At 40.4% G+C, this 27,442-nt stretch overlaps 1 protein-coding gene across 2 annotated transcripts in view; it reads left to right on the top strand.

The window, feature by feature from the left end:
* The window catches only part of LOC106567659 (opioid-binding protein/cell adhesion molecule), a 474,446-nt gene that overhangs the window by 335,508 nt on the left and 111,496 nt on the right, over positions 1–27,442 (top strand). For both annotated transcript variants that reach the window (XM_045693500.1, XM_045693499.1), the window contains one exon: positions 220–455. In XM_045693500.1, coding sequence (XP_045549456.1) covers positions 220–455 — 236 coding nt within the window. The remainder of the gene's footprint in view (positions 1–219; positions 456–27,442) is intronic.

The raw sequence follows: 27,442 nt of genomic DNA, 5'->3' as shown, positions 1-27,442 counted from the left end.
CATTATATTGTATAAGAGAGCCCAAGGTCTTACTTTATCAAAAACGTCATACAAAAGCCACATCCTCACACAATATTATCAGTCAGACATATCAGTCAATGAATATCACTCGATGTGCTTTACAATAGAATGGACACCATAGAACACTGTAAAAATATGCTGGAATGCTTAACACTCATCCTCTTCTCTCTCTCTCTGTTTTCTCTCTTTATCTCACAGATGTACTGTGGACAGCAAGGTATCGCGAGTGGCTTGGCTCAATCGCACCACCATTCTTTATGCGGGCACTGACAAGTGGTCTCTGGACCCTCGCGTTGTCCGAATGGACAACACACCCGTGACAGAGTACAGCATAAAGATCCAGAACGTGAATGTACACGATGAGGGGCCCTACGTGTGCTCCATCCTCATGAGCAACAAACCCAAATCGTCCAAAGTGCATCTCATTGTTCAAGGTACTGCACTTTTTCTTCAGTCAGATTTAGCCCATTTTCCATAGTTCTCTTGGGGTTTGCGATTAGAGTTTAGTCAAATTGTCATCTAGACTTACAGGGTTGATTGATATCACTGTCTTTGCATGGTAGTCTGACTTTAGTGTTGAATTTACAGATGCAATATTTCAAACTCGTGGCTGTGATCGTTTTGACTTAACCGGTGGGGAGGTATGGTAGATAAAGAGAAGAAAAACCTTTGCCAGGATGATGTAATTAACTGGAACTCGCCAAACGTGACTCCCTTAGATTAATTGGGATTTAATCTAGGTTTAATTTCAGATCGTTGATAGATATTGATTTGGGGGCACAGCAAGTTGGATAACCATGGCCCAGTTTCAGAGCAAGGGCTTGCTAAATCAGCTGTCGATACCTGGACTTTTGTTATCATTTACAGTGAAATCAATTTCCCTCACGCTCAGTTTCCAAAAACAATTAGCACCACTGCCCTTTGTCGGATTTTGAGGTACAGATCTTGTAGACACACTCATTTAACATTGAATTAAAACTGAACAAGATTAACTAACAATGAGAGGATCTTGCATTTACAAAGGGACCAACGCTACAACAGACAATAGTATGCAATCATAAAACAACTGATAACTGCTGGACTAGACATAATTTGGCAATAGCTATTTCTTGCTCAAGAGTCACCAAGGATTGTTTATTGTCCTGTTTGGAAATGCAACATTTTGCTAAGAAAACAATGTACTATCTGTTATTCATTAAACTTTTGAATTTAGCTCTGACACTAATTACAGGAAACATTTATAAAATAATAGCCAGTGCATTTTTTTTGAAAATATTAGATGCTCCCTAATTAGCAGTGGCGTGCAGATTAAAACAATTGTTCAGTCTGTAAACCCAGAACAAATTAGTGTACTTAAATTGTGTTTTCAAACTGTAATTAACAGATCATTGAGGAGAATGTCAGCTACACTGTATGATTACTCTTCATAATGTATCATTAATATATTATTGTTGTTTATTTTTGAAGTTTGATTTACAGATTGATTTAATGCTACCTTATTATATTTTCACACTTCACTATCAGATTGTAAAGGTGCTTGTTTTCAGATAAAGAAAACGGAGTGGCTGCGGATCCGACATTTTCTCTGACCTTTTTCTAAAGGTCCCAAACTTTCTGCACATGTCCGGATCACTTACTGCGCATGTCTTTATTATCTACTTTGCGCAGAGTCTCTGCTTTACTCATAGAGAATATGCTATTCTGGCGAATGGTGCTTGTTTAATAAAGTAAGATCAATGCTGAATCAGTGTCTGCAAGATCATCATGATAGTAGCCTGTTCTACATACAGTGCCTTCAGAAAGTATTCACACCCCTTGACATTTTCAAGATGTTTACAAATTAATTTTTTTAAGTTATCTGAGATGTCTTAAGTCAATAAGTATTCAACCCCTTTGTTATGGCAAGCCTAAATCAGTTCAGGGGTAGAAATGTGATTAAGAAGTCACATAATAAGTTGCATGGACTCACTCTGTGTTCAATAATAGTGTTTAACATCATGTTTGAATGACTACCTCATCTCTGTACCACACACATACAATTGTCTGTAAGGTCCCTCAGTCGAGCAGTGAATTTCAAACACAAGATTTAACCACACAGACCAGGGAGAATTTCCAATGTCTCGCAAAGCAGGACACCTATTGGTAGATGGGTAAAATAAAACACAGGCGTTGAATATCCCTTTGAGCATGGTGAATTTATTAATTACACTTTGGATGGTGTATCAATACACCCAGTCAATACAAAGATACAGGTGTTTGTCGTGTAATCGGACATGTCTATACGTGAGTAAAATAACTACCAACGATGTATCTTTATGAAGGCAAATGTATTGCTAACTTGACGTTGCTTCACATTACAAGCCACGTGTGTGTGTGTGTGTGTGTGTGTGAGAGAGAGAGAGAGAGAGAGAGACCCTCATAAACCCCTACATTCCCACAGGCCCTCATTAGCATATGGCCAATCAGGATGCAATATGCAAATAACACCATAGTGTCCTTCCTAACTCAGTTGCAGGAGAGGAAGGAAACCGCTCAGGGATTTCACCATGAGGTCAATGGTGACTTTAAAACAGTTACAGAGTTTAATGACTGTGATGTGTGAAAACAGAGGATGGGTCATCAACATTGTAGTTACTCCACAATACTAACCTAAATCACAGAGTGAACAGAAGGAAGCCTGTACAGAATAAAACATATGCCAAAACATGCATCCTGTTTGCAACAAGGTAATACTGCAAAATATTTGACAAAATCAATGAACTCTTTGTCCTGAATACAAAATGTTATGTTTGTGGAAAATCAAATACAACACATTACTGAGTACCCCTCTCCATAGTTTCACGTATGGTGGTGGCTGCATCATGTTATGGGTATGCTTGTAACCGTTTTTCAGTATAAAAAAATAAACAGAATGGAGCTAAGCACAGACAATCCTAGAGGGAAACCTGGTTCACTCTGCTTTCCACCAGACGCTGGGAGATGAATTCACATTTCAGCAGGATAATACCCAAAAACACAAGGCCAAATACACACTGGAGTTGCTTACCATGAATACAGTGAATGTTCCTGAGTGGCCGAGTTTGACTTAAATATTCTTGAAAATCTATGACAAGACCTGAAAATTGTTGTCTAGCAATGATCAACAACAAATTTAACAGAGCTTGAAGAATTTTGAAAATAATAATGGGCAAATGTTGCACAATCCAGGTGTGGAAAGCAATCTCTTACCCAGACTTACTCAGAAAGACACTGCCAAAGGTGTTTCTACAAAGTATTGACTCAGATGTGTGAATACTTATGTAAATGAGACATTTCTGTATTTCATTTTCAATACATTTGCAAAAATGTCTAAAAACATGTTTTCACTTTGTCATTATGGGGTATTGTCTATAGATGGGTGAGAAAAAAAATCAATAACATTAGAACCACAAACGGCCACTGATGTTTGATTTTGTAAATTAAAAAAAATAGGCCAAAAGCTACGTCCTACTCCTTCCCTGACTTTTCCTAAATGTTTGTATTTTACATTGCTCATTTGTCCGATTTTTGAAATCACAATCAGAAAAGTATTTAGAGCCTTTTTCTTCTTTTTTCCCATACCTATTCCCAACTTAACCCGCCAAAATGATGCGATATGGGACATTGGTACCTAGCCTGGTGCTACTGCGTCTCTCTCCTCACTGAATGAATGACAAATGGATGAATGGGTGATAATCGTGCACTTTACTTCACAATTTAATTTAAATTAGGCCTAACTGAATGATGAGGGTGAAGAGGTTGATTTAATTTAGGAAGTCAATATTGATGAGTTTGTGTTATGCCTATATATCAGTGTTGACACTCATGTTTATAGCAAATAATTTGACTGTGCTCCATGTGCGTTGATATCATTCTCTTTTAAGTTTTACTTTGTAAAAAGAAGCTGTTATGGGACCGTTTTAATTACTATAACTCTATTACTAGTTCAATGTATTGTAAGGGAAACTAAAACATGCTTACATGTTACAGTACGCCTTTAGAATAATGCAAAACATATCCTTGACTCTATCCGAGTTGATGAGGGAAGGGAAGCAAACGATGCCAGCCCACTGAATGAATGACAAATGGATGAATGTGTGATAATTGTGCACGTTACTTACAATTTAAATTAGGCCTAACTGAATGATGAAGAGGTTGATTTAATTTACAACAATAGTGTAATGATGAGTTTTGTTATGCCTATATTTATCAGTGTTGGTGCTCGTGTTAATAATTTCACTGTGCGCCTTGTGGGTTGATACCATTCTCTTTTACGTTTTACTTTGTAAAAATAATCTGTTACGGGACTGTTTTATTTACTAACTCTTTTACTAATCATATTTATTTTAAGGGAAATTAATATGTTGCAGTAAGCCTTTAGAATAATATAAAACATATCCTTGATTCTATCCAAGTTGATGAGCGGGAAATAAACTATTTCAGTCAGCTTGCACATCGAAACAACACATAAACTATACCAAAGTTGTAATTGACAGATGCAGGGAAAGGAGCATCACTTTATCAAATCCTCCTTCAGAGTCACATGGAGGTAAAATGTTTCTATATAGTATCAGAAGCAGCATATTCTGCAGCTTGTATGGCACTTACCTTTGTCTAATAACTCAACATTCAAGAGGTGGCACTTTATTTCCAAATGTCACTTTTCCAAGAATATCTGTGCTGCCCATGTGTTCAGCACATGACCACTCACCCGGCGGCATTGCTCTGGGTACTAAGCAAATACTAGTAACATAATAAACGTTAAGTATGCTATTCTGTTTTTTTTTTAAAACATTTTCTTATTTCCACAATGTTTCTTTAGACCTGCCAAAAATGAAATTATAATAGACATCTTTGTGATGGACTTCAACTTCAACTTTCAACTTTAATTTTTACTTATAGCCTAGAGTAACATAAACTAAAGAAAATGCTGTAATGTTCTTTGAAATAATAGTTATTTAGTATTCTAATGTTCCCTAAGCTTTTTATAAACACAGCCAAATTATTATTATTCTAATAGCATATATGAAATGTATTTATTAGACCTTTAGAATGTTTGTGTCATTGGCTTGAAGTATCGAAAATTCAGCTTTAGGCCTACGTTTTTCACTAGGACTTGTAGAACTATACAAAACATATAATTGATTCTATCTAAACAAATAACTGTTGTTGTTATATTTTTACATGGATATATTTCCACAAATATTTATTCAGGAAATTCATGCTTTACAATTGTTGATGCGTTGTTACAATTGTTATCAAGCGTTGGTGCTTATGTTTGGGCACCTTGCGGGTTGATATGCATCTGATGCTAAAGGGAAAACCCGGCAACGTTCTCAACGTTCTCTATCGGGTACTTATAGGCTGAAAGACCAGGCAGTTCTAATGTTAATCCATTTTGAATTCAGGCTTTAACAAAACAAAATATGGAATAAGTCAAGGGGGATGAATACTTTCTGAAGGCACTAACAGAACTGAATATAATAGCATAGTATAACGTTACTCTAAGACAAAAACGCCACCACGTTTTTCTCTCATGTGGCCAAAATTCAACAGCGCACACTGCTGGGCAAAATACACAGGTCGGCTATGTTACAGTTGAACCGAATCTGCTCTAAAATTAACTCACTGTACATCATTCAAAACAACACTTTAGGTTATTTTGAATCAACACTGTATAACTCAAGACGATCTAAATGCATATCCCCATGAAACTGATTGAGAACAAATGGTTGGAAGGCTGCATGGATGTTTGACCAGGAAGAAAGGTCCTGAAAGGTTGGTTCCGCAGCCACTGCCTAAAGAAAAATAACTCTCACACAAGGAATCAGCTTTCCCAACTGCTGTGTTTTCTGATGGCAGACTTTCGCCTATACTTTATATGTGTCCTAAATGTGACCCTCTCAGATACTGCACAACTCTTAAGTTGGTGGGTACAACATGGCTGATCTTGTCGGGGGGCTCTTATTGTATGAACCAAAGAGACTTCAATGGAGAGCAGCGCTCTGAGGAACGCTATGTGAGAGCAAAGGTGACTCATGGGTGCCAGGACATTTTAGGGTTTGTGTTTAGCCATGAAATGCTTCACAGATGGGTTTTTATCACATTTCTCTCCGCACCACCTTCTCTGACATCCTGCCTATTTATACACCACAGGGAAGAGGTAAGAGTAGGATTGTTCTTGTCTCTCATAATTACTGTATATATAGATCTTATGCTGAGTTAATTTAAAACATGTTTTTCTGCAAATGGGTGTTTTAACCAACTTTTAAACCACTGTTGGTAAAGACTATTTTGGATTATGATCTGCTTGGATATTGCTGTAATGTCAGTGCTACATCTATTTTGGTTGAGAATGACGCCAACTGGAAAACCATATCTTTGCGAAAACCTGCATGCACTTCCAGAAACATCCATCTGTGATATCGATCAGAAGTAATTCAATAGGGTATAAGTAACAAAGGAGAATGTACAGGAGCCCCAGACAGAAACCTGAAACTTGGATTTAACCTCAAACTTTTAATTTTGTAGAAAACACAAAGAAGTATTGTAACAAGGCTTAATACTTACAAAGGGGACCAAGGTTGTTATTATTGCAGAGGCGGCATTTGACTACAATTATCTCTCAACAATTTAAACCTGAGAGAAGTGAGAGAATCACAGTTTGTATTCACAAGATAACAATGCCACTTTCAAAGAAAAGACAGACTTTATAGGAAGCCCTGGCAAATCCTAACATTCACTTGTGTTTCTTAGTAAGATTTCATAGCTGTAATCTTCACCCATGCTTCTCAACCTGGAACCTCTGATATGCAAGTTATTATCTCTTGAGGAATTCTTAGTCATTCTACACTGAATAAAAATATAAACGTAATGTATAAAGTGTTGGTCCCATGTTTCATGAGCTGAAACAAAAGATCCCAGGAATGTTCCATACACACAAAAAGCTTATTTCTCTCAGATGTTGTTCACAAATGTGTTTACATCCCTGTTAGTGAGCATTTCTCCTTTGCCAAGATAATCCATCCACCTGACAGGTGTGGCATATCAAGAAGCTGATTAAACAGCATGATCATCACACAGGTGCACCTTGCGCTGGGGACAATAAAAGGCCACTCTAAAATGTTTTGAGGGAGCGTGCAATTGGCATGCTGACTGCAGAAACATCCACCAGAGCTGTAGCCAGATAATTGAATGTTCTCTACCATAAGTCACCTCCAACGTTGTTTTAGACATGTGGCAGTACAACTGCAGACCATGTGTAAGCACAGGACATCCACATCCTGCTTCTTCACCTGCGGGATCATCTGAGACCAGTCATCCGGACAGCTGATGAAACTGTGGCTTTGCACAACTGAAGAATTTCTGCATAAACTGTCATAAACCATCTCAGGGAAGCTCATCTGCGTGCTCAAATCAAATCAAAGTTTATTTGTCACGTGCGCTGAATACAACAGGTGTAGACCTTACAGTGAAACGCTTACTTACAGGCTCTAACCAATAGTGCAAAAAAGTATTAGGTGAACAATAGGTAGGTAAAGAAATAAAACAACAGTAAAAAGACAGGCTATATACAGTAGCGAGTCTGTAGAAGTAGTGAGGCTACATACAGACACCGGTTAGTCAGGCTGATTGACGTAGTATTTACATGGCGATATGGTTAAAGTGACTATGCATATATGATGAACAGAGAGTAGCAGTAGCGTAAAAGAGGGGTTGGTGGGTGGTGGGTGGGACACAATGCAGATAGCCCGGTTAGCCAATGTGCGGGAGCACTGGTTGGTCGGCCCAATTGAGGTAGTATGTACATAATGTATAGTTAAGGTGACTATGCATATATGATACACAGAGAGTAGCAGCAGCGTAAAAAGAGGGGTTGGGGGGGGGGGGGGCACACAATGCAAATAGTCCGGGTAGCCATTTGATTACCTGTTCAGGAGTCTTATGGCTTGGGGGTAAAAACTGAAGCCTTTTTGTTCTAGACTTGGCACTCCGGTACCGCTTGCAATGCGGTAGTAGAGAGAACAGTCTATGACTGGGGTGGCTGGGGTCTTTGACAATTTTTAGGGCCTTCCTCTGACCGCCTGGTGTAGAGGTCCTGGATGGCAGGCAGCTTAGCCCCAGTGATGTACTGGGCCAAACGCACTACCCTCTGTAGTGCCTTGCGGTCAGAGGCCGAGCAATTGCCGTACCAGGCAGTGATGCAACCAGTCAGGATGCTCTTGATGTTGCAGCTGTAGAACCTTTTGAGGATCTCAGAACCCATGCCAAATCGTTTTAGTTTCCTGAGGGGGAATAGGCTTTCTTCACGACGAATAGGCTCTCTTCACGACTGTCTTGGTGTGTTTGGACCATTCTAGTTTGTTGTTGATGTGGACACCAAGGAACTTGAAGCTCTCAACCTGCTCCACTACAGCCCCGTCGATGAGAATGGGGCCATGCTCAGTCCTCCTTTTCCTGTAGTCCACAATAATCTCCTTAGTCTTGGTTATGTTGAGGGATAGGTTGTTATTCTGGCACCACCCGGCCAGGTCTCTGATCTCCTCCCTATAGGCTGTCTCGTCACTGAGCTGAAGTCAATGAATAGCATTCTCACATGTGTTCCTTTTGTCCAGGTGGGAAAGGGCAGTGTGGAGTGCAATAGAGACTGCATCATCTGTGAATCTGTTTGGGCGGTATGCAAATTGGGTGGGTCTAGGGTTTCTGGGATAATGGTGTTGATGTGAGCCATTACCAACCTTTCAAAGCACTTCAGGCTATGGACGTGAGTGCTACGGGTCTGTAGTCATTTAGGCAGGTTGCCTTTGTGTTCTTGGGCACAGGGACTATGGTGGTCTGCTTGAAACCTGTTGGTATTACAGACTCAATCAGGGTTATGTGGGACGCAAGCGTCCCACCCCTGGTACACCCTATCAACAACAGGTGAAATATCAAGAGCGCCAAATTTGAAAACAATTAAATGTCATAATTCAAATTTCTCAAACATAGAACTATCTTACACCCTTTGAAAGATAAACATCTCCTTAATCTAACCACGTTGTCCGATTTCAAAAAGGCTTTACGGCGAAAGCATAAAGTTTGATTATGTTAGGAGAGTACATTGACAATAGCTGTGTGTAATGTTTTGTCAATTCAAAGACAGGCGTCACCAAAAGCAGAAAACCAGCTAAAATTATGCACTAACCTTTGACAATCTCCATCAGATGACACTCCTAGGACATTATGTTAGACAATACATGCATTTTTTGTTCTATCAAGTTCATATTTATATCCAAAAACAGCGTTTTACTATGGCGTTGATGTTGAGGAAATCGTTTCCCTCCAATAACCGCCAGTCAATCAGCACGACAAATTAAATAATTACTATTCGAAAACATTGGTAAAATATTATATTGTCATTCAAAGAATTATAGATTTACATCTCTTGAACGCAACCGGATTGCCAGATTTAAAAATAACCTTACTGGGAAATCACACTTTGCAATAATCTGAGCACTGCGCCCAGAAAAAATACGCTTTGCGATACAGACTAACCGCCATGTTGGAGAGATCTAAAATCGAAAATACTATGTAAATAATCCATTACCTTTGATTCTCTTCATCAGATGTCACTTCCAGGAATCCCAGGTCCATAACAAATGTAGTTTTGTTCGAAAAAGCTCATAATTTATGTCCAAAAAGCTCCGTGTTGTTAGCACATGATCTATGCCCGCCGGACTTCTCTTCATGAACGATTGGGGAAAAAATATTTACGTTCGTTCAAACATGTCAAACGTTGTATAGCATAAATCATTAGTGCCTTTTTTAACCAGAACATGAATAATATTCAAGGCGGACGATTGCATTCTCTTTTAAAACGTATTGGAACGAGAGTACCCAACATGAACTCGCGCGCCAGAGTCTAATCGGCCACCACCGTTCCAAAGCTCTTGTTCGGTCAGATCTCACAGTATAAGACTCAAAACACTTTGTAAAGACTGGTGACATCTAGTGGAAGCCATAGGAAGTGCTCAACAATTAATAAGCCCCTGTGTGTTTCAATGGCATAGGCTTAAAGGTAATTCAACACATCAGGTATCCACTTCCTGTCAGAATTTGTCTCAGGGTTTTGACTGCCATATGAGTTCTGTTATACTTACAGACACCATTCAAACAGTTTTAGAAAATTCAGAGTGTTTTCTATCCAAACCTGAACAGTAATATGCATATTCTAGCTTCTGAGTTGGTGTAGGAGGCAGTTAAAAATGGGCACATATTTTTTTCAAAATTCTCAATACTGCCCCCTAGCCCCAACATGTTAACTCGTCTGGTAGGCTCGTGTCACTGGGCAGCTCGCGGCTGTGCTTCCCTTTGTAGTCTGTAATAGTTTGCAAGCCCTGCCACATAAGACGAGCGTCGAAGCCGGTGTGTTATGATTCAATCTTAGCCCTGTATTGACGCCTTGCCTGTTTGATGGTTCATCGCAAGGCATAACAGGATTTCTTGTAAGCTTCCGGGTTAGAGTCCCACACCTTGAAAGCGGCAGCTCTACCCTTTAGCTCAGTGCGAATGTTACCTGTAATCCATGACTTCTGGTTGGGGTATGTACGTACAGTCACTGTGGGGACGACGTCCTCGATGCACTTATTGATAAATCCAGTGACTGATGTGGTGATCTCCTCAATGCCATCGGAAGAATCCCGGAACATATTCCAGTCTGTGATAGCAAAACAGTCCTGTAGTTTAGCCTCTATGGGCTAGGTGGGACGCTTGCGTCCCACCTACTCAACAGCCAGTGTAATCCCGTGGCGCGTTATTCAAATTCCTCAAAAATGCAAAACCTTCAATTTTTCAAACATATGACTATTTTACACCATTTTAAAGATAAGACTCTCGTTAATCTAACCACACTGTCCGATTTCAAAAAGGCTTTACAACGAAAGCAAAACATTAGATTATGTCAGCAGAGTACCCAGACAGAAATAATCAGACACCCATTTTTCAAGCTAGCATATAATGTCACATAAACCCAAACCACAGCTAAATGTAGCACTAACCTTTGATGATCTTCATCAGATGACAACCCTAGGACATTATGTTATACAATACATGCATGTTTTGTTCAATCAAGTTCATATTTATATAAAAAACCAGCTTTTTACATTAGCATGTGACTAGCATGTGACTAGCATTCCCACCGAACACTGCGGGTGAATTTACAAAATTACTCACGATAAACGTTCACAAAAAGCATAACAATTATTTTAAGAATTATAGATACAGAACTCCTCTATGCACTCGATATGTCCGATTTTAAAATAGCTTTTCGGTGAAAGCACATTTTGCAATATTCTCAGTAGATAGCCCGGCATCACAGGGCTAGCTATTTAGACACCCAGCAAGTTTAGCACTCATCAAAGTCAGATTTACTATAAGAAAAATGTTATTACCTTTGTTGTCTTCGTCAGAATGCACTCCCAGGACTTCTACTTCAATAACAAATGTTGGTTTGGTCCAAAATAATCCATCGTTATATCCAAACAGCGGCGTTTTGTTCGTGCGTTCTAGACACTATCCTAAAGGGTAAATAAGGGTGGCGAGCATGGCGCAATTCGTGACAAAAGAATTCTAAATATTCCATTACCGTACTTCGAAGCATGTCAACCGCTGTTTAAAATCAATTTTTATGCCATTTTTCTCATAAAAAAGCGATAATATTCCGACCGGGAATCTGCGTTTAGATAAACAGACAAAGGAAAAGAAAGCATTCGGTCGAAGCGGGCACGCGCCTAAGTCCATAGTACTCTGAGTGGCCACTTGCCAAAAGCGATAAAGTGTTTCAGCTAGAGCCTGCCTCGATATCGTTCAACTTTTTCCCGGGCTCTGAGACCCTATGGAAGACGTAGGAAGTGTCACGTTATTGCACAGATCCTGAGTCTTCAATAAAAAGAGCCAAGATGAAACACTACTTCTCAGACAGGCCACTTCCTGCTTGAAATCTTCTCAGGTTTTGGCCTGCCATAGGAGTTCTGTTATACTCACAGACACCATTCAAACAGTTTTAGAAACTTTAGGGTGTTTTCTATCCAAAGCCAATAATTATATGCATATTCTAGTTACTGGGCAGGAGTAGTAACCAGATTAAATCGGGTACGTTTTTATCCAGCCGTGTCAATACTGCCCCCTAGCCCTAACAGGTTAGCATCTGCTTCATCTGACCACTTTTTTTATAGACCGAGTCACTGGTGCTTCCTGCTTTAATTTTTGCTTGTAAGCAGGAATCAGGAGGATAGAGTTGTGGTCAGATTTACCAAATGGAGGGCGAGGGAGAGCTTTGCACACATTTCTGTGTGTAGAGTACAGGTGATCTAGAATTTGTTTCCCTCTGGTTGCACATTTAACATGTTGATGGAAATTTGGTAGAACTGATTTAAATTTCCCTGCATTAAAGTCTCCGGCCCCTAGGAGCGCCGCCTCTGGGTGAGTGGTTTCCTGTTTGCTTATTTCCTTATACAGCTGACTGAGTGCGGTCTTAGTGCCAGCATCTGTCTGTGGTGATAAATAAACAGCCCCGAAAAGTATAGCTGAAAACTCTCTAGGCAAGTAATGTGGCCTGCAATTTATCACAATATACTCTACTTCAGGCGAGCAAAATCTAGAGACTTCCTCACCAGTGTCTTGACCTGATTGCAGTTCGGCGTCATAACTGAATTCAGTGGGCAAATGCTCACCTTCGATGGCCACTGGCACACTGGAGAAGTGTGCTCTTCATGCATGAATCCTGGTTTTAACTGTACCGGGCAGATGGCAGATAGCGTGTATGGCATTGTGTGGGTGTGCGTTTGCTGATGTCAACGTTGTGAACAGAGTGCCACATGGTGGTGGTGGGGTTATGGTATGGGCAGGCATAAGCTAAGGACAACGAACACAATTGCATTTTCTCGATTGCAATTTGAATGCACAGAGACACTGTACCATGACGAGATCCTGAGGCTCATTGTTGTGCCATTCACCCGCCACCATCACCTCATGTTTGAGCATGATAATGCACGGCCCCATGTCGCAAGGATCTGTACACAATTCCTGGAAGCTGAAAATGTCCCAGTTTTCCATGGTCTGCATACTCACCAGACATGTCACCCATTGAAAATGTTTGGGATGCTCTGGATTGACGTGTAAGACAGCATGTTCCAGTTCCCGCAAATATCCAGCAACTTCACACAGCTTTTGAAGAGGAGTGGGACAACATTTTACAGGCTACAATCAACAGCCTGATCAACTCTATGTGAAGGAGATATGTCACGCTGCATGAGGCTAATGGTAGTCACACTAGATACTGATTGGTTATCACGTTTCAGGTAAGACCCAAATACAGACTGTGTTGAAGTAACAATGTTTATTACAGCAACAGGGGCAGGCAAACAACAGGTCAAGGCAGGCAGGGGTCGATAATTCAGAGTAGTGGCAAAGGCACAGGACGGCAGCCAGGCCCAGGGTCAGGTCAGGCAGAGGTCAGTAATCCAGAGTAGGGGCAAAGGCACAGGACGGCATGCAACAGGAGACAAAGGGCTGTGAGACATGGGTTTACATCTAGACACATGACAAGTAGGAAGTATACAGAGGATACGGGGCAACAGAGGACGAACAGCAGAGGGGCTAATGACTCTGGAGCATGGGGAAAAGGTCTCGGCTTTTGGGGGTGTAGCCGCAGGGCTATAGCGGCGTGCCAGCGCACCCGGCTTAACATCCTTGGGTACCGGTCAGTTTTGCGGAAGCGAAGTGGCCTGGGCCTTACTGAACTTCTCCCGGAGGTCCTAGTACTCCACGGGAATGGCAGAGAGGTTCTGGGCAATTTCCAAGCCCCCAGGAAGACCTCTCGGGGCAGGCAGAGCTGATTTCAGGCAATGAGCATGGCAGAACGGGCTCCAGCCCACGATGGCACCAGTAGACCAGTCAATCGAGGGATTGTGTTGCTGCAGCCAAGAGAATCCTATTACCACAGATACCTGTGGAGACTCAAATAGCAGGAATTGGAGCGTCTCGCTGTGGTTCCCCGACACACGTAGGTTGATGGGGGTGGTATGGTAGGTGACCCGGCCTGTAGAGCGCCTGTCCAGCGCTCTAACATTCATGGGAATGGAGAAGGGTTGTGTAGGGATGCCCAGCTCGGACGCCACAGTAACGTCCATAAGACTCATAATCGGCCTCCGAGTCGATGAGTATCTGGAGAGACTTGGACTGGTCGCCCCACCGCAGGGTGGCATGGAGAGGGGGGCGAGTAGGGGGAGAAGCAAAATTATCCTTAAGACCCACCAGAGTACTCATTCCTATCAATGAGCTAGGTCTTTTGAAGGGACAGGTAGACACATAATGACTGGCAGTACCGCAATACAGTACCCATGGGATAATGGGGAAGATGGGCGACACCTAGAGGAGGGTGGAGACGAGCACAAGGACAGGTGAAACAGATCAGGGCGTGACATTGGTTTTCTGATCTACACCCATACTTTTTGTTTAAGGTATCTGTGACCAACAGATGCATATCGGTATTCGCAGTCATGTGAAATCCATAGATTAGGGCCTAATGAATTCATTTCAATTGACTGTTTTCCTTATATGAACTGTAACTCAGTAAAATCTTTGAAGTTGTTGCATGTTGCGTTTATATTTTTGTTCAGTGTAACTTGTTTCTCAGCCCTGATCTCACATTGTGAGGTGTAACTTCTCTGTGGCTTTTTAACATTGAGTATGTTTACATGCACACTAATAATTAGATATTAAACATCAGTAGTAGTCATGGTACAGGTAGACATATGGCAGTAGGACTAGTATGGCATTAGTCATGTAAACACCTTACTCTGCGTTAGAGGTCTTCACGAATCCACCTGTACCCGAATACTCAAGACCCGATCTGGGACCAGAGCGGATCCAGAATTCTAAATAATGTTACGGGTCTGGGTCGGATCTGATATGATTGTCACAGGTCTCGGGTATGTGTAATTATAACTGATTTGTCTGGCAGGCCCATACAGATCCGAACGTGACTGCAGCAGCGAGAGAGAGAAAGAAATGAGCTATCTTATCTAACTTCTCCCGGTTTGATGCCGTCCAGGACTGGTACTACGTAATCATATTTGATGATAAATAATCTAGCTATAGCAGCTATTACTCTACTACAGCGCGAGTCGGCTTGGTTGGTTACTGTCCATCCCCTGCCTGCCAGAGTGGCACCTCTCCCTCCTCTCACACTTTATCAGCTCTGGTTAATAAATTATCTTAAAACATTACTTTTCTGCTGCTTCCCTCACTTGGATCGTACCGGGTCTGGATCCTACTGGGTCGATTCGGGAACGGGTCTAGTTGTCCTCGGGTATGTCCGGAGAGGGTAGAACGTTTATTTTGATTGGGGATTTTCTGAATTTATTAAAGTCCCATCAGGAAGCCTGATTTCAGTTGTGTTCATGAAAACAGGATTATTAGTGAAATCATTCTTCTTTCAAAACATGTAAACGTTTAATCAAAGTTTATATTAATATGACTACTCACAATAGTAATTTTATTGTGTGCATGTAACCATAGTTATTATGAAGTGTATTTTATAAAGTCATAAAATGGATGACATAAAACCACAGAAGATTATTAAAGGGCACACCTCAGGAATTTCATCAACAAAAAGCAATTTTACAAAGGCATGTATGCCTACTACAATAAGCATCGTATTGCACATTACAAGGTATTTCATTCTACCCTTACATTGAAAGATGCTGAACCATGCATATTTCATACTGAGACACTCTCCATACCTGATCCAGTTGTCTGATAGCCTCTTTCAAAGGAAACCCAATGAACTCTCACTAGCAACCTCCTACGCCAGACTCAGACTTGCAGTGCTGCAAACCAGTATGAAAGAAGAACACTTCATGTGCTTGTAGATGTTTCAGAAATGCGAAAATGCATGAGCAAATGTTGTTTAATTTATTGCTTTAAGACAAACTTCTACACATCGTGGAGGCCCAAACATCAACATGATATACATCAACATGGTCGATGCAACTTAATAGCCAGAAGTCCATGATCTCCCCAAGGATTTAGCTCACTTAGCTAATGGAACATTTCAGCCTTAGTGCACTCACTGCAGTTTGGGTTGGGAGAGGGATACATTGGAGTTCCTCAGAACTGGCACCAGGAAGCTACCTTTATGGCAGGAGAGCAAAACATCAGAAAGTCTATGGGGACAGTACTGCTCTAGTCGTCCTTCTGGCCCCTGCAGGCCCTCCCCTCTACCACCTCCAATGAAATGGAGATTCATGTTAACCTGCACAGAGGGAAGGCCTCCAGAGGTAAACATCAATCAGCCAAGTGACCTTGTCCACTGATAACCCCAGGAATAAGGCACCTGTAAAGCTAAAGATGAGCCAACCACATTCATGACACAAATCACATTTCATTTTATTGGTCACATACACATATTTAGCCGATGTTATTGTGGGTGTAGTGAAATGCTTGTGTTCCTAGCTCCAACAGTGCAGTAATATCTAACAATACACACAAATCTAAAAAGTAAAAGAATGTAATTAAGAAATATAGAAATATTCGGACAAGCAATGTCGGAATCCTGAGTATAAATAAATATGTACACTACCATTCAAAAGTTTGGGGTTACTTAGAAATGTCCTTGTTTTTGAAAGAAAAGCACATTTTTGTCCATTAAAATAACATCAAATTGATTAGAAATACAGGTTAGACATTGTTAATGTTGTAAATTACTATTGTAGCTGGAAATTGCTGATTTTTAATGGAATATCTACATAGGCGTACAGAGTCCCATTATCAGCAACCATCACTCCTGTGTTCCAATTGCACATTGTGTTAGCTAATCCAAGTTTATCATTTTAAAAGGCTAATTGATCATTAGAAAACCCTTTTGCAATTATGTTAGCACAGCTGAAAACTTTTGTTCTAATTAAAGAACAGTAAAACTGGCCTTCTTTAGACTAGTTGAGTATCTGGAGCATCAGCATTTGTGGGTTCTATTACATGCTCAAAATGACCAGAAACAAAGGACTTTCTTCTGAAACTCGTCTATTCTTGTTCTGAGAAATGAAGGCGAGAAATTGCCAAGAAACTGAAGATCTCGTACAACGCTGTGTACTACTCCCTTCACAGAGCAGCGCAAAGGCTCTAACCAGAATAGAAAGAGGAAACTGAGCAAGAGGACAAGTACATTAGAGTGTCTAGTTTGAGAAACAGACTCCTCACAAGTCCTCAACTGGCAGCTTTATTAAATAGTACCCGCAAAACACCAGTCTCAACGTCAACAGTGAAGAGGTGACTCCGGGATGCTGGCCTTCTAGGCAGAGTTGCAAAGAAAAAGCCATATTTCAGACTGGCCAATAAAAAGAAAAGATTAATATGGGCAAAAGAACACAGACAGTGGACAGAGGAACTCTGCCTAGAAGGCCAGCATCCCGGAGTCGCCGCTTCACTGTTGACGTTGAGACTGGTGTTTTGCGGGTACTATTTAATGAAAAAAAAATGTGTGGGCAGAACTGAAAAAGTGTGTGCGAGCAAGGAGGCCTATACAAACCTACTCAGTTACACCAGCTCTGTCAGGAGGAATGGGCCAAAATTCACCCAACTTATTGTGGGATGCTGGTGGAAGGCTACCTGAAACGTTTGACCCAAGTTACACAATTTGAAGGCAATGCTACCAAATACTATTTGAGTGTAGGTACACTTCTGACCCGCTGGGAATGTGATGAAAGAAGTAAAAGCTGAAATAAATCATTCTCTCTACTATTATTCTGAAATTTCACATTCTTAAAATAAAGTGGTGATCCTAACGGCAGCCAGGCCCAGGGTCACCATAAAGGCCTGATTGGTGGAGTGCTGCAGAGATGTTTGTCCTTCTGGAAGGTTCTCCCATATTTACAGAGGAACTCTAGAGCTCTGTCAGAGTGACCATCGGGTTCTTGGTCACCTCCCTGACCAAGAACCTTTTCCCCCAATTCCTCAGTTTGGCCGTGCGGCCAGCTCTGGGAAGAGTCTTGGAGTTTCTACACTTCTTCCTTTTAACAATGATAGAAGCTACTGTATTCTTGGGGACCTTCAATGCTGCAGAAATGTTTTGATACCCTTCCCCAAATCTGTGCCTCGAAACAATCCTGTCTCGGAGCTCTACGGACAATTCCCTCGACCTCAGGGCTTGGTTTTTGCTGTGACATGCACTGTCAACTTTGGGACCATATATAGACCGCTGTGTGCCTTTCCAAATCATGTCCAATCAATTGAATTTACCACAGGTGGACTCCAATCAAGTTTTAGTGGTCACTATTTAACAGTCTGATGGCCTTGAGATAGAAGCTGTTTTTCAGTCTCTCAGTCCCAGCTTTTATTCACGTGTACTGACCTCGCCTTCTCAATGGTAGCAGGGTGAACAGGCCGTGGCTTGGGTGGCTGAGGTCCTTGATAATCATCTTGGCCTTCCTGGGTGAACAGGGAGTACAGAAGGGGGCTGAGCACGCACTCTTGTGGGGCCCCTGTGTTGAGGATCGGCATAGTGGAGGTGTTGTTGCCCATCAGGAAGTCCAGGACTTCCTGACGGGGTCTGAATCCAGGATAGGATTCAGACCCAGTGCCCCGAGCTTAATGATGAGCTTGGAGGGTACTATGGTGTTGAACACTACCAAAATGAATATGTTATCTGAAGCTCGTTGCTGCATATCTTATTCAGTCTACTTCCAGTACTAGAGTTGAAGTAAGTGGAAAATATGTGAGGTGGCAGTCAACCACTACTGCTATAAATTTGAGTGCATTCCAATTCTCAAAATGGGGAATTCACAAAATCCGAATGGAATACTGCCGAAACTAGTACATTCCTATGCTACTATCAGCTATGTGATGGGAAAACAAGTACAGCCATTTTGTTCTACTCATTGACATTCAATTGGAAAATGTATTTATTTGCTTGCAATAGAAAAATTAGCAACATTAAAAACTACTTCTATTACTAATTCAACTCATGATGGATTGTAAAAACGGACATTTTAGCACCCTGTAGTTGGGTAGGGGAATGAAAACATAATATTTGAAAAGTTATTGGAGAAAAAGCATCACTCTGAGACCCTACGTGTTGTTGATTGAGTTGGAAATGTGCGTGGCCACATCTCCGACTGCCTTTTTACTCTCTGTCCCAGTTAGTTTGAGATTCAATAGAACAATCAATCCTAGCTAAGGCAAATCACAAGTGATAGAACCAAATAATGTGCAAAATGTAAATTAGTTAAGAGTCTCCTTTTGATTGTGGTCCCTTAAGATATTTATTGATTTCTAGTGGGAATTAAGATATTTATTAAGGGGATTATTAAAATGAAATGCAATCATCTGAAGATGATTATCAATGGTTGTTTGATTTCATTAACACTGTGTACACAACTGGAATTTTTCCCAGGTTCTATGGTTTATAAAACATGCGCACGCTACAGGCCTATTTCACTAATGACTGCCGACCCTAAACTCATGGTAATAGCAGCTTGAAAATTTGACTGAGTTGTGGTGTGATCCCACGCAGAGACAGGCCAGGTTTGTTTGGCTATAAATAACCCTGCTTGGTACCATGGGATGTACTGCCGTCACACTAGTGCAGACAGTGAGTCGGACGTAAGAGGAAAGAGTGCAGGGGACAGGGTTCAGGACAGGTGCTAGAGGTAATAAGGTTGGCTGGCCATATGCCTAATAGGATGCCATGTGAATAATTTAGAACACTTCACAGATCTAATCTCCCTCTAACACACTGGGATAACTGACATTGGTATTTTTTCAAGCGTCTGTGCTACGATAGAAAGGCAGATTTACGCCACACCTAAAAGGTAGTTGACATCACAATCCATACTAATAAAATGGGACTGCCATTTAAGTATATTTTGTTTAATATGAGTGATTTCTCATGTTTTGTTAAGTGATGAATAAGCGATACAGAGCTAGTGCATTTTGGGAATTTTTATTGAAATGTGTCTATGAAGTTGTGCAATGTACATCTGCTGTCTTATTTAGTATGCGTGGTATTAGTCTGCTGTTTGGTTTAATAGTGACGAATAAGTGATACAGTGCATTTTGGGAATAAATTTGTTTTATATTGAATTTTTAGCTATGAGGTTGTTTGAGCTCAAATTTGTTTAATCTCAAATCATGTTTTCATAGGTATTAACATGTGCTGCCTAGTTAAAACTTGAGAGAGTACTCAGAAGCATGTATTTCAGTCAATTGATTTGAATATCCCAGTTTATGGATTGTTTTTGAAGTGTAGGTTAGACTTCAAACACCAGAGAACATAAGCTTTCCTTTTAATTCATAACTCTTGAATACTGCATGAAGGATATCAATAGAAGCAGGTTCTGAAGAATTGAAACAATTGATCATGTGAATACTTTTTGTGTGCTTTTTATCATGCTTAGTAACAAAGTGTGGAACTCTTTGAAGACATGAAACAAGAGATGCATTTAATATCAACTTGGCTAACAGAGAGAAAACAAAGTCATTATCCTCAGCAGACTTTCTAACTGTGTTCTAAGAGACACAACCAAGCAATCAAATCTCTGCCTTCTTAATAACAATGGGGTAGTCGTTAGGAGTTGGATCATTAGCTCAGTAGCAACAAATGCAATTTGTGAGCAGTAGACATCAATAGGTACTAAGGGCTAAATTCAATCAAATCCACATTGGCATATTTACCCAGTAGCGTGCAAATGTACTTTTCCATTCCTTTTTTTGTAATATTTTATTTAACTTTTGTTTTAAACAATTAAAAAACATACATGGACAAAAACAACAAACAACTTAAAGTGTACATACATTTCCACAAACATGAATGACATCACACTTGCTCAGACCCACATGTTCACACTGTATCCACACCCAATGTTGTTTCTAATACTTGTAAGATTCTACCCCATATGACTTCAAATTGTGTTATGTTGTTTCTGTCTGTGGCCAGATTTTTTTCCAATATTTAAATAATAAAGTATTTGATTCTTCCATTGGAGTATCATTTTACTTCCAGTATTTAAGTAGTAGCTTCTTCAATATAAGTGACGGAAAGAGTATTGTCCAACCCATTGGGTATCTTACCGCACCCCCATATGCCATGTCTTGAAATAGGCAGATAGACGGATTAAAAGTAAACTTACATCGTAAAACTTTTGAGAGACAGCTTACTAACTCTGCCCATAACTTTTGGACTTTATATCACTCGCGGAAGACATGAATGATTGAGTCATTGTACTTTTCCATTCCTTCCATCAGGAAATGAAATGGCGGAATGGTTCTGGGTACAGTGAAAATTCTAAGGAGACTTCAGTTTTCACAGGAAGTAGTAATAGTAGTGTAAAATAAAGATACCGCAATGTACAGTATTTCTGTGACAGGTTTGATTAAATACTGGCCTTGGGCAACATAGAGTACTAATTAGCTTTGCCAGGCGTTGTTTCCATCTTTGTATTCCCAGCTCCTTTCCACACAAATGCATGATTTTCTGAAAACTGAAAGCATTTATCTGTAAGGAGAGTCTTATAGTACACTACATTATTCTTCCATTTTATTTGACAGTACTGTAACACAGGTTAGACCTGATTAAGCCCATAGCATACATTTATTTTCACTAAAGTTTATGAAGAGAATATCTTACTGGCACCTTCTAGCTGTTTGTTCTCTAACTTAACATTTTAGTGGATTTTTTTACTTACAGTTAAAGTCGGAAGTTTACATACACCTTAGCCAAATACATTTAAACTCACTTTTTCACAATTCCTGACATTTAATCCCGGTAAAAATTCCCTATCTTAAGTCAGTTAGGCTTACCACTTGTTTTTAAATGCTAAGAATGTGAAATGTCAGAATAATAGTAGAGAGAATGATTTATTTCAGCTTTTATTTCTTTCATCACATTCCCAGTTGGTCAGAAGTTTACATACATTCAATTAGTATTTGGTAGCATTGCCTTTAAATTGTTTAACTTGGGTCAAACGTTTCAGGAAGCCTTCCACATGCTTCCCACAATAAGTTGGGTGAATTTTGGCCCATTCTTTTTTCACCTTTATTTATTTATTTTATTTAACCAGGTAGGCAAGTTGAGAACAAGTTCTCATTTACAATTCTTCCCGACAGAGCTGGTGTAACTGAGTCAGGTTTGTAGGCCTCCTTGCTTGCACATGCTTTTCAGTTCTGCCCACACAATTTCTATAGGATTGAGGTCAAGGCTTTGTGATGGCCCCTCCAATACCTTGACTTTATTGTCCTTTTGCCACAACTTTGAAAGTATGCTTGGGGTCATTGTTCATTTGAAAGACCCATTTGCGACCAAGCTTTAACTTCCTGACTGATGTCTTGAGATGTTGCTTCAATATATCCACATAATATTCCTCCCTCGTGATACCATCTATTTTGTGAAGTGCACCAGTCCCTCCTGCAGCAAAGCAACCCCAAAATATGATGCTGCCACCCCGGTTCTTCACGGTTGGGATGGTGTTCTTCGGCTTGCAAGCCTCGCCCTTTCTCCTCCAAACATAACGATGGTCAGCATGGCCAAACAGTTCTATTTTTGTTTCATCAGACCAGAGGACATTTCTCCAAAAAGTACGATCTTTGTCCTCATGTGCAGTTGCAAACCGTAGTCTGGCTTTTTTATAGTGATTTTGGAGCAGTGGCTTCTTCCATGCTGAGCGGCCTTTCAGGTTTTGTCAATATAGGACTCGTTTTACTATGGATATAGATACTTTTGTACCTGTTTCCTCCAGCATCTTCACAAGGTCCTTTGCTGTTGTTCTGGGATTGATTTGCACTTTTCACACCAAAGTACATTCATCTCTAGGAGACAGAATGCGTCTCCTTCTTGAGTGGTATGACAGCTTTGTGGTCCCATGGTGTTCATACTTGCATACTATTGTTTGTACAGATGAACGTGGTACCTTCAGGCGTTTGGAAATTGCTCCCAAGGATGAACCAGACTTGTGGAGGTCTACAATTTTTTTTCTGAGGTCTTGGCTGATTTCTTTTGATTTTTCCCATGATGTCAAGCAAAGAGACACTGAGTTTGAAGGTAGGCCTTGAAATACATCCACAGGTACACCTCCAATTGACTCAAATGACGTCAATTAGCCTATCATAAGCTTCTAAAGCCATGACATAATTTTCTGAAATTTTCCAAGCTGTTTAAAGACACTGTCAATTTAGTGTATGTAAACTTCTGACTCACTGGAATTATGATACAGTGAATTATAAGTGAAATAATCTGTCTGTAAACAATGGTTGGAAAGATTACTTGTGTCATGCACAAAGTAGATGTCCTAACCGACTTGCCAAAACTCCAGTTTGTTAACAAGAAATTTGTGGAGTGGTTGAAAAACGAGTTTTGATGACTCCAACCTAAGTGTATGTAAACTTCCGACTTCAACTATAGATAAGAGTATATAGCATAAAGATTTTCATATCTGACCAAAATTACATTGGCTTCCATTGCCTGTAAACCTGATTCGGTGAGTTATTTCAGACAACGCTAATCCTTTTAGCCTTCCTAACAGTTGTGGATTCTGGCAGTCTTTCCAGGCTGGCCTCGAAACGTATGCCATCTCCTAAGCAAAATGTCACTCACAATGTGGCGTGTCAGAGGGCAAGCATAATTCAATTCAATTATAAAGCCCTCTAAACAGACTACTGGATTATCCTCTATGGTTTCCTCAAGTGTAATGATGTGACTCTCTGTTTTTAGATTAGGCCCTAGCACTCTCTAGCATAAGGGGAGTCTAAAAGAGGAAGGATTGGCCTCTCAATTTAATGCACATTGGCGTAATAAGTGTTAGGACTCATTATTGGATGGAGAAGAGCCTCTAATCTAGTCCCTCAAACGCAAGTAATGAGGCATTTGAAATATTCTGGCGACATTAGGAGAATAGAAATTGGAGAGTCAGCTCCTAAGCTTTTTTCTTTGTAACACATTAAGAAGTGCTCTCTTCATTTTTTTTTCCTACCACAGGGAGTGGAGAGTCAATTTCTCACCTATTGAGTTCTACGGCTATTTGGCCTGCTTTGCGCTGCCTTCCCATACTCATTTACATAATGATATTAGCGCGGGTGTGAACCAGGAGCACATGCAAGGCTATTTTGCCAAGCTTTATTTTGGGCTTTTATCCAAAGGCAGAGATGCAAATTATGCATGTACATAATGTCTGATGCTTAATAAGTATCAGCTGCTCTAAGATTTTTCCTTAACATGTTACAGTAGTGACTGGGACTTTACTAAACCAACCATGGCCGGTTCTAGCTTTTTGGAGGCCCTAAGCCAAACATTTTAGTGGCCCCTTCATGATGGCAGAGCGAAAATGTTATCGAGTTAATTTCCTGCAATTCCACACCTTTTGCCATGGGGCTGAGAGAAACTTTGCAGTTTTGAAACGAATTAACTGCAATTCTACACATTTTGCCATGATTTATGCAATCTTAATATGGCATTTGAGTGAGAGTGACTAACAAACTCAAGTGGGGCCCGTGGAGGTCAGGGACACTGGGCACATGCCCTGCGTCAGTAATTCGACCATGATAACTAAGTTTAGACAGCTGGCAAAAAATGTTTTGCTGACATTGGCTAGTGCTGCAGACATTTCTTGTATATATACATTCAGAAAGTATTCAGACCGCTTGACTTTTTCCATATTTTGTTACCTTACAGCCTTATTCTAAAATGAATTAAATTAAACATTTTCCTCATCAATTTACACACAATACCCCATAATGAAGAAAAAATATATATATTTAAATATATTAAATGTATTATAAATAAAAAAACTGAAATACCTTATTTACATACAGTAAGTATTCAGACCCTTTGCTATGAGACTTGAAATTGAGCTGAGTAGCATCCTGTTTACATTGATCATCCTTAAAATGTTTCTACAACTTGATTGGAGTCTACCTGTGGTAAATTAAATTGATTGGACATGATTTGGAAAGGCACACACCTGTCTACATAAGGTCCCGCAGTTGACAGTACATGTTAGAGCAAAAACCAAGCCATGAGGTCAAAGGAATTGTCCGTAGAGCTCCGAGACAGGATTGTGTTAAGGCACAGACCTGGGAAGGGTACCAAAACATTTCTGCTGCATTGAAGGTCCCCAAGAACACAGTGGCTTCCATCATTCTTAAATGGAAGGAGTTTGGAACCACCAAGCCTCTTTCTAGAGCTGGCCGCCCGGCCAAACTGAGCAATCGGGGGAGAAGGGCATTGGTCAGGGAGGTGACCAAGAACCCGATGGCCACTCTGACAGAGCTCTAGAGTTCCTCTGTGAAGATGGGAGAACCTTCCAGAAGGACAACCATCTCTGCAGCACTCCACCAATCAGGCCTTTATGGTAGAGTGGCCAGACAGAAACCACTCCTCAGTAAAAGGTGCATGACAGCCTGCTTGGAGTTTGCCAAAAGGCCCCTAAAGGACTCCAGGTAGAGGGACAGATGAATGGAGCAAAGTACAGAGAGATGCTTCATAAAAACCTGCTCCAGAGCACTCAGGACTTCAGACTGGGGTGAAGATTCACCTTCCAACAGGATAACGACTCTAAGCACACAGCTAAGTCAACGCAGGAGTTGTTTCGGGACACGTCTCTGAATGTCCTTGAGTGGCCCATCCAGAGCCTGGACTTGAACCCGATCGAACATCTCTGGAGAGACCTGAAAATAGCTGTGCAGCGACGCTCCTCATCCGACCTGACAGAGCTTGAGAGGATCTGCAGAGAAGAATGGGAGAAACTCCCAAATACAGGTGTGCCAAGCTTGTAGCATCATACCCAAGAAGACTCGAGGCTGTAATCTCTGTCAAAGGTGCTTCAACAAAGTACTGAGTAAAGGGTCTGAATACTTATGTAAATGTGATCTTTATACATTTGCAAAAATGTCTAAAAAGGTGTTTTTGCTTTGTTATTATGGGGTATTGTGTGTAGATTAATGAGAAAAAAAAACATTTATTCAATTTTAGAATAAGGCTGTAACGTAACAAAATGTGGAAAAAGTCAAAGTCAAATATATATATATATATATATATATATATATATATATATATATATATATATATATACTTATTTATTTTCTGGGGGAGGGGGCTTTGCGTCTGCAGGAGCCTAAGTGGTCTCTTATGTCGCTTATGCCTGAAACCGGCCATGAAACCAACCTTATTTACATATTTTCCATCCATATCCATGTCACAATGCCAAAGATTTCCCCCAATCAAAATGAACTCAAAGAAGTCTATTGCGGTTTAAAACATTTTTTTTGTGTGTGTGTGAGCTTATGATGTTCTATCTGCAAAAATATAATTCTGAGATAACTGGCTGCAAAGTTTCGAACTCTCATTGGTTTGAATTTAACATGAATTGGGGTATTTAGAGTACTATATACAGTATGTAGAGAACATTGAACAGAACAAGGCTAAGTCAATAACTCAGTAGGTGACAAAAATGCAGATAGAACCTTATAGTACCAAGCTCTCAATATCATAAACCACAACATTTGTGTAAACAAACGTCAGCTTTTTTCTCATAGACAAATACCTGCACATCTACAACAGACTGCTGTTTTTGACAGCAAAGACAGCAAATGTAATTACTTAGTGCATTTTACCTAACCTCTAATAACGTGAGAGCAGCCCAAAGGATCCACTTTAACAGGGGTGATGAAGCAGTGGCCCATTCCACTGCCATAAACACAGCCCCATTAATAACATTATTAGAGTGGAAGGGATGTGGCAATTGCTACACAAACCCACTGTTACGTTCACTCAGCATGTTCTGCACAAACAGCTTAGCTTCCATGATCCCCCAGAGGTAGTAACAGGCAAGCAATTATAATAAAGGCCAGAAATAAATCTATCGCCCATGTAAGGATTTAACATCGCATCAATGTTGAGGGTACTAGTTAGTTTTCACCCTTGGGGTTTCTGGTGGCATCTCTAAGGGGCAAACAGGGATTGGAGTGACATTCACAAGCTTGCGTCTCTGAGAAATGTTTGCCTTTCAAGGTGATGCTGTCGATCACTACTTCACCGGTTCCCTGATTTTTCATGTTTCCATAGCAATTTGATATATCAAAATATAATCCCAATTAAATGATTTTACCCATTTAAAAAAAAATCTTAACGTAAATGTAGAACTCAGTTAGCGATGTGTGTTATGAGAATGAAAGGATATAGAGTCATTTTTTTGTTTACAATGTGACGTTTGAGTGATGCGCTTGCATTTTCACATAAAAAAAACCTGTAGCAGAGTAGCTATGCGCTGATGTCAGGACTTTGACAGTGAGTGAGTGATGAACATGAAAACACACAAGACTGATGACACGCCCCGTAGCACTCACTTCTGTCGTCATGAAGTGCTTTGAGAGGCTGGTT

This window comes from Salmo salar, chromosome ssa13 (assembly GCF_905237065.1).
Source record: "Salmo salar chromosome ssa13, Ssal_v3.1, whole genome shotgun sequence".
NCBI lineage: Eukaryota > Metazoa > Chordata > Actinopteri > Salmoniformes > Salmonidae > Salmo > Salmo salar.
The sequence above is the reverse complement of the archived record's forward strand: the minus strand, read 5'-3'. Positions and strand labels throughout refer to the sequence as shown.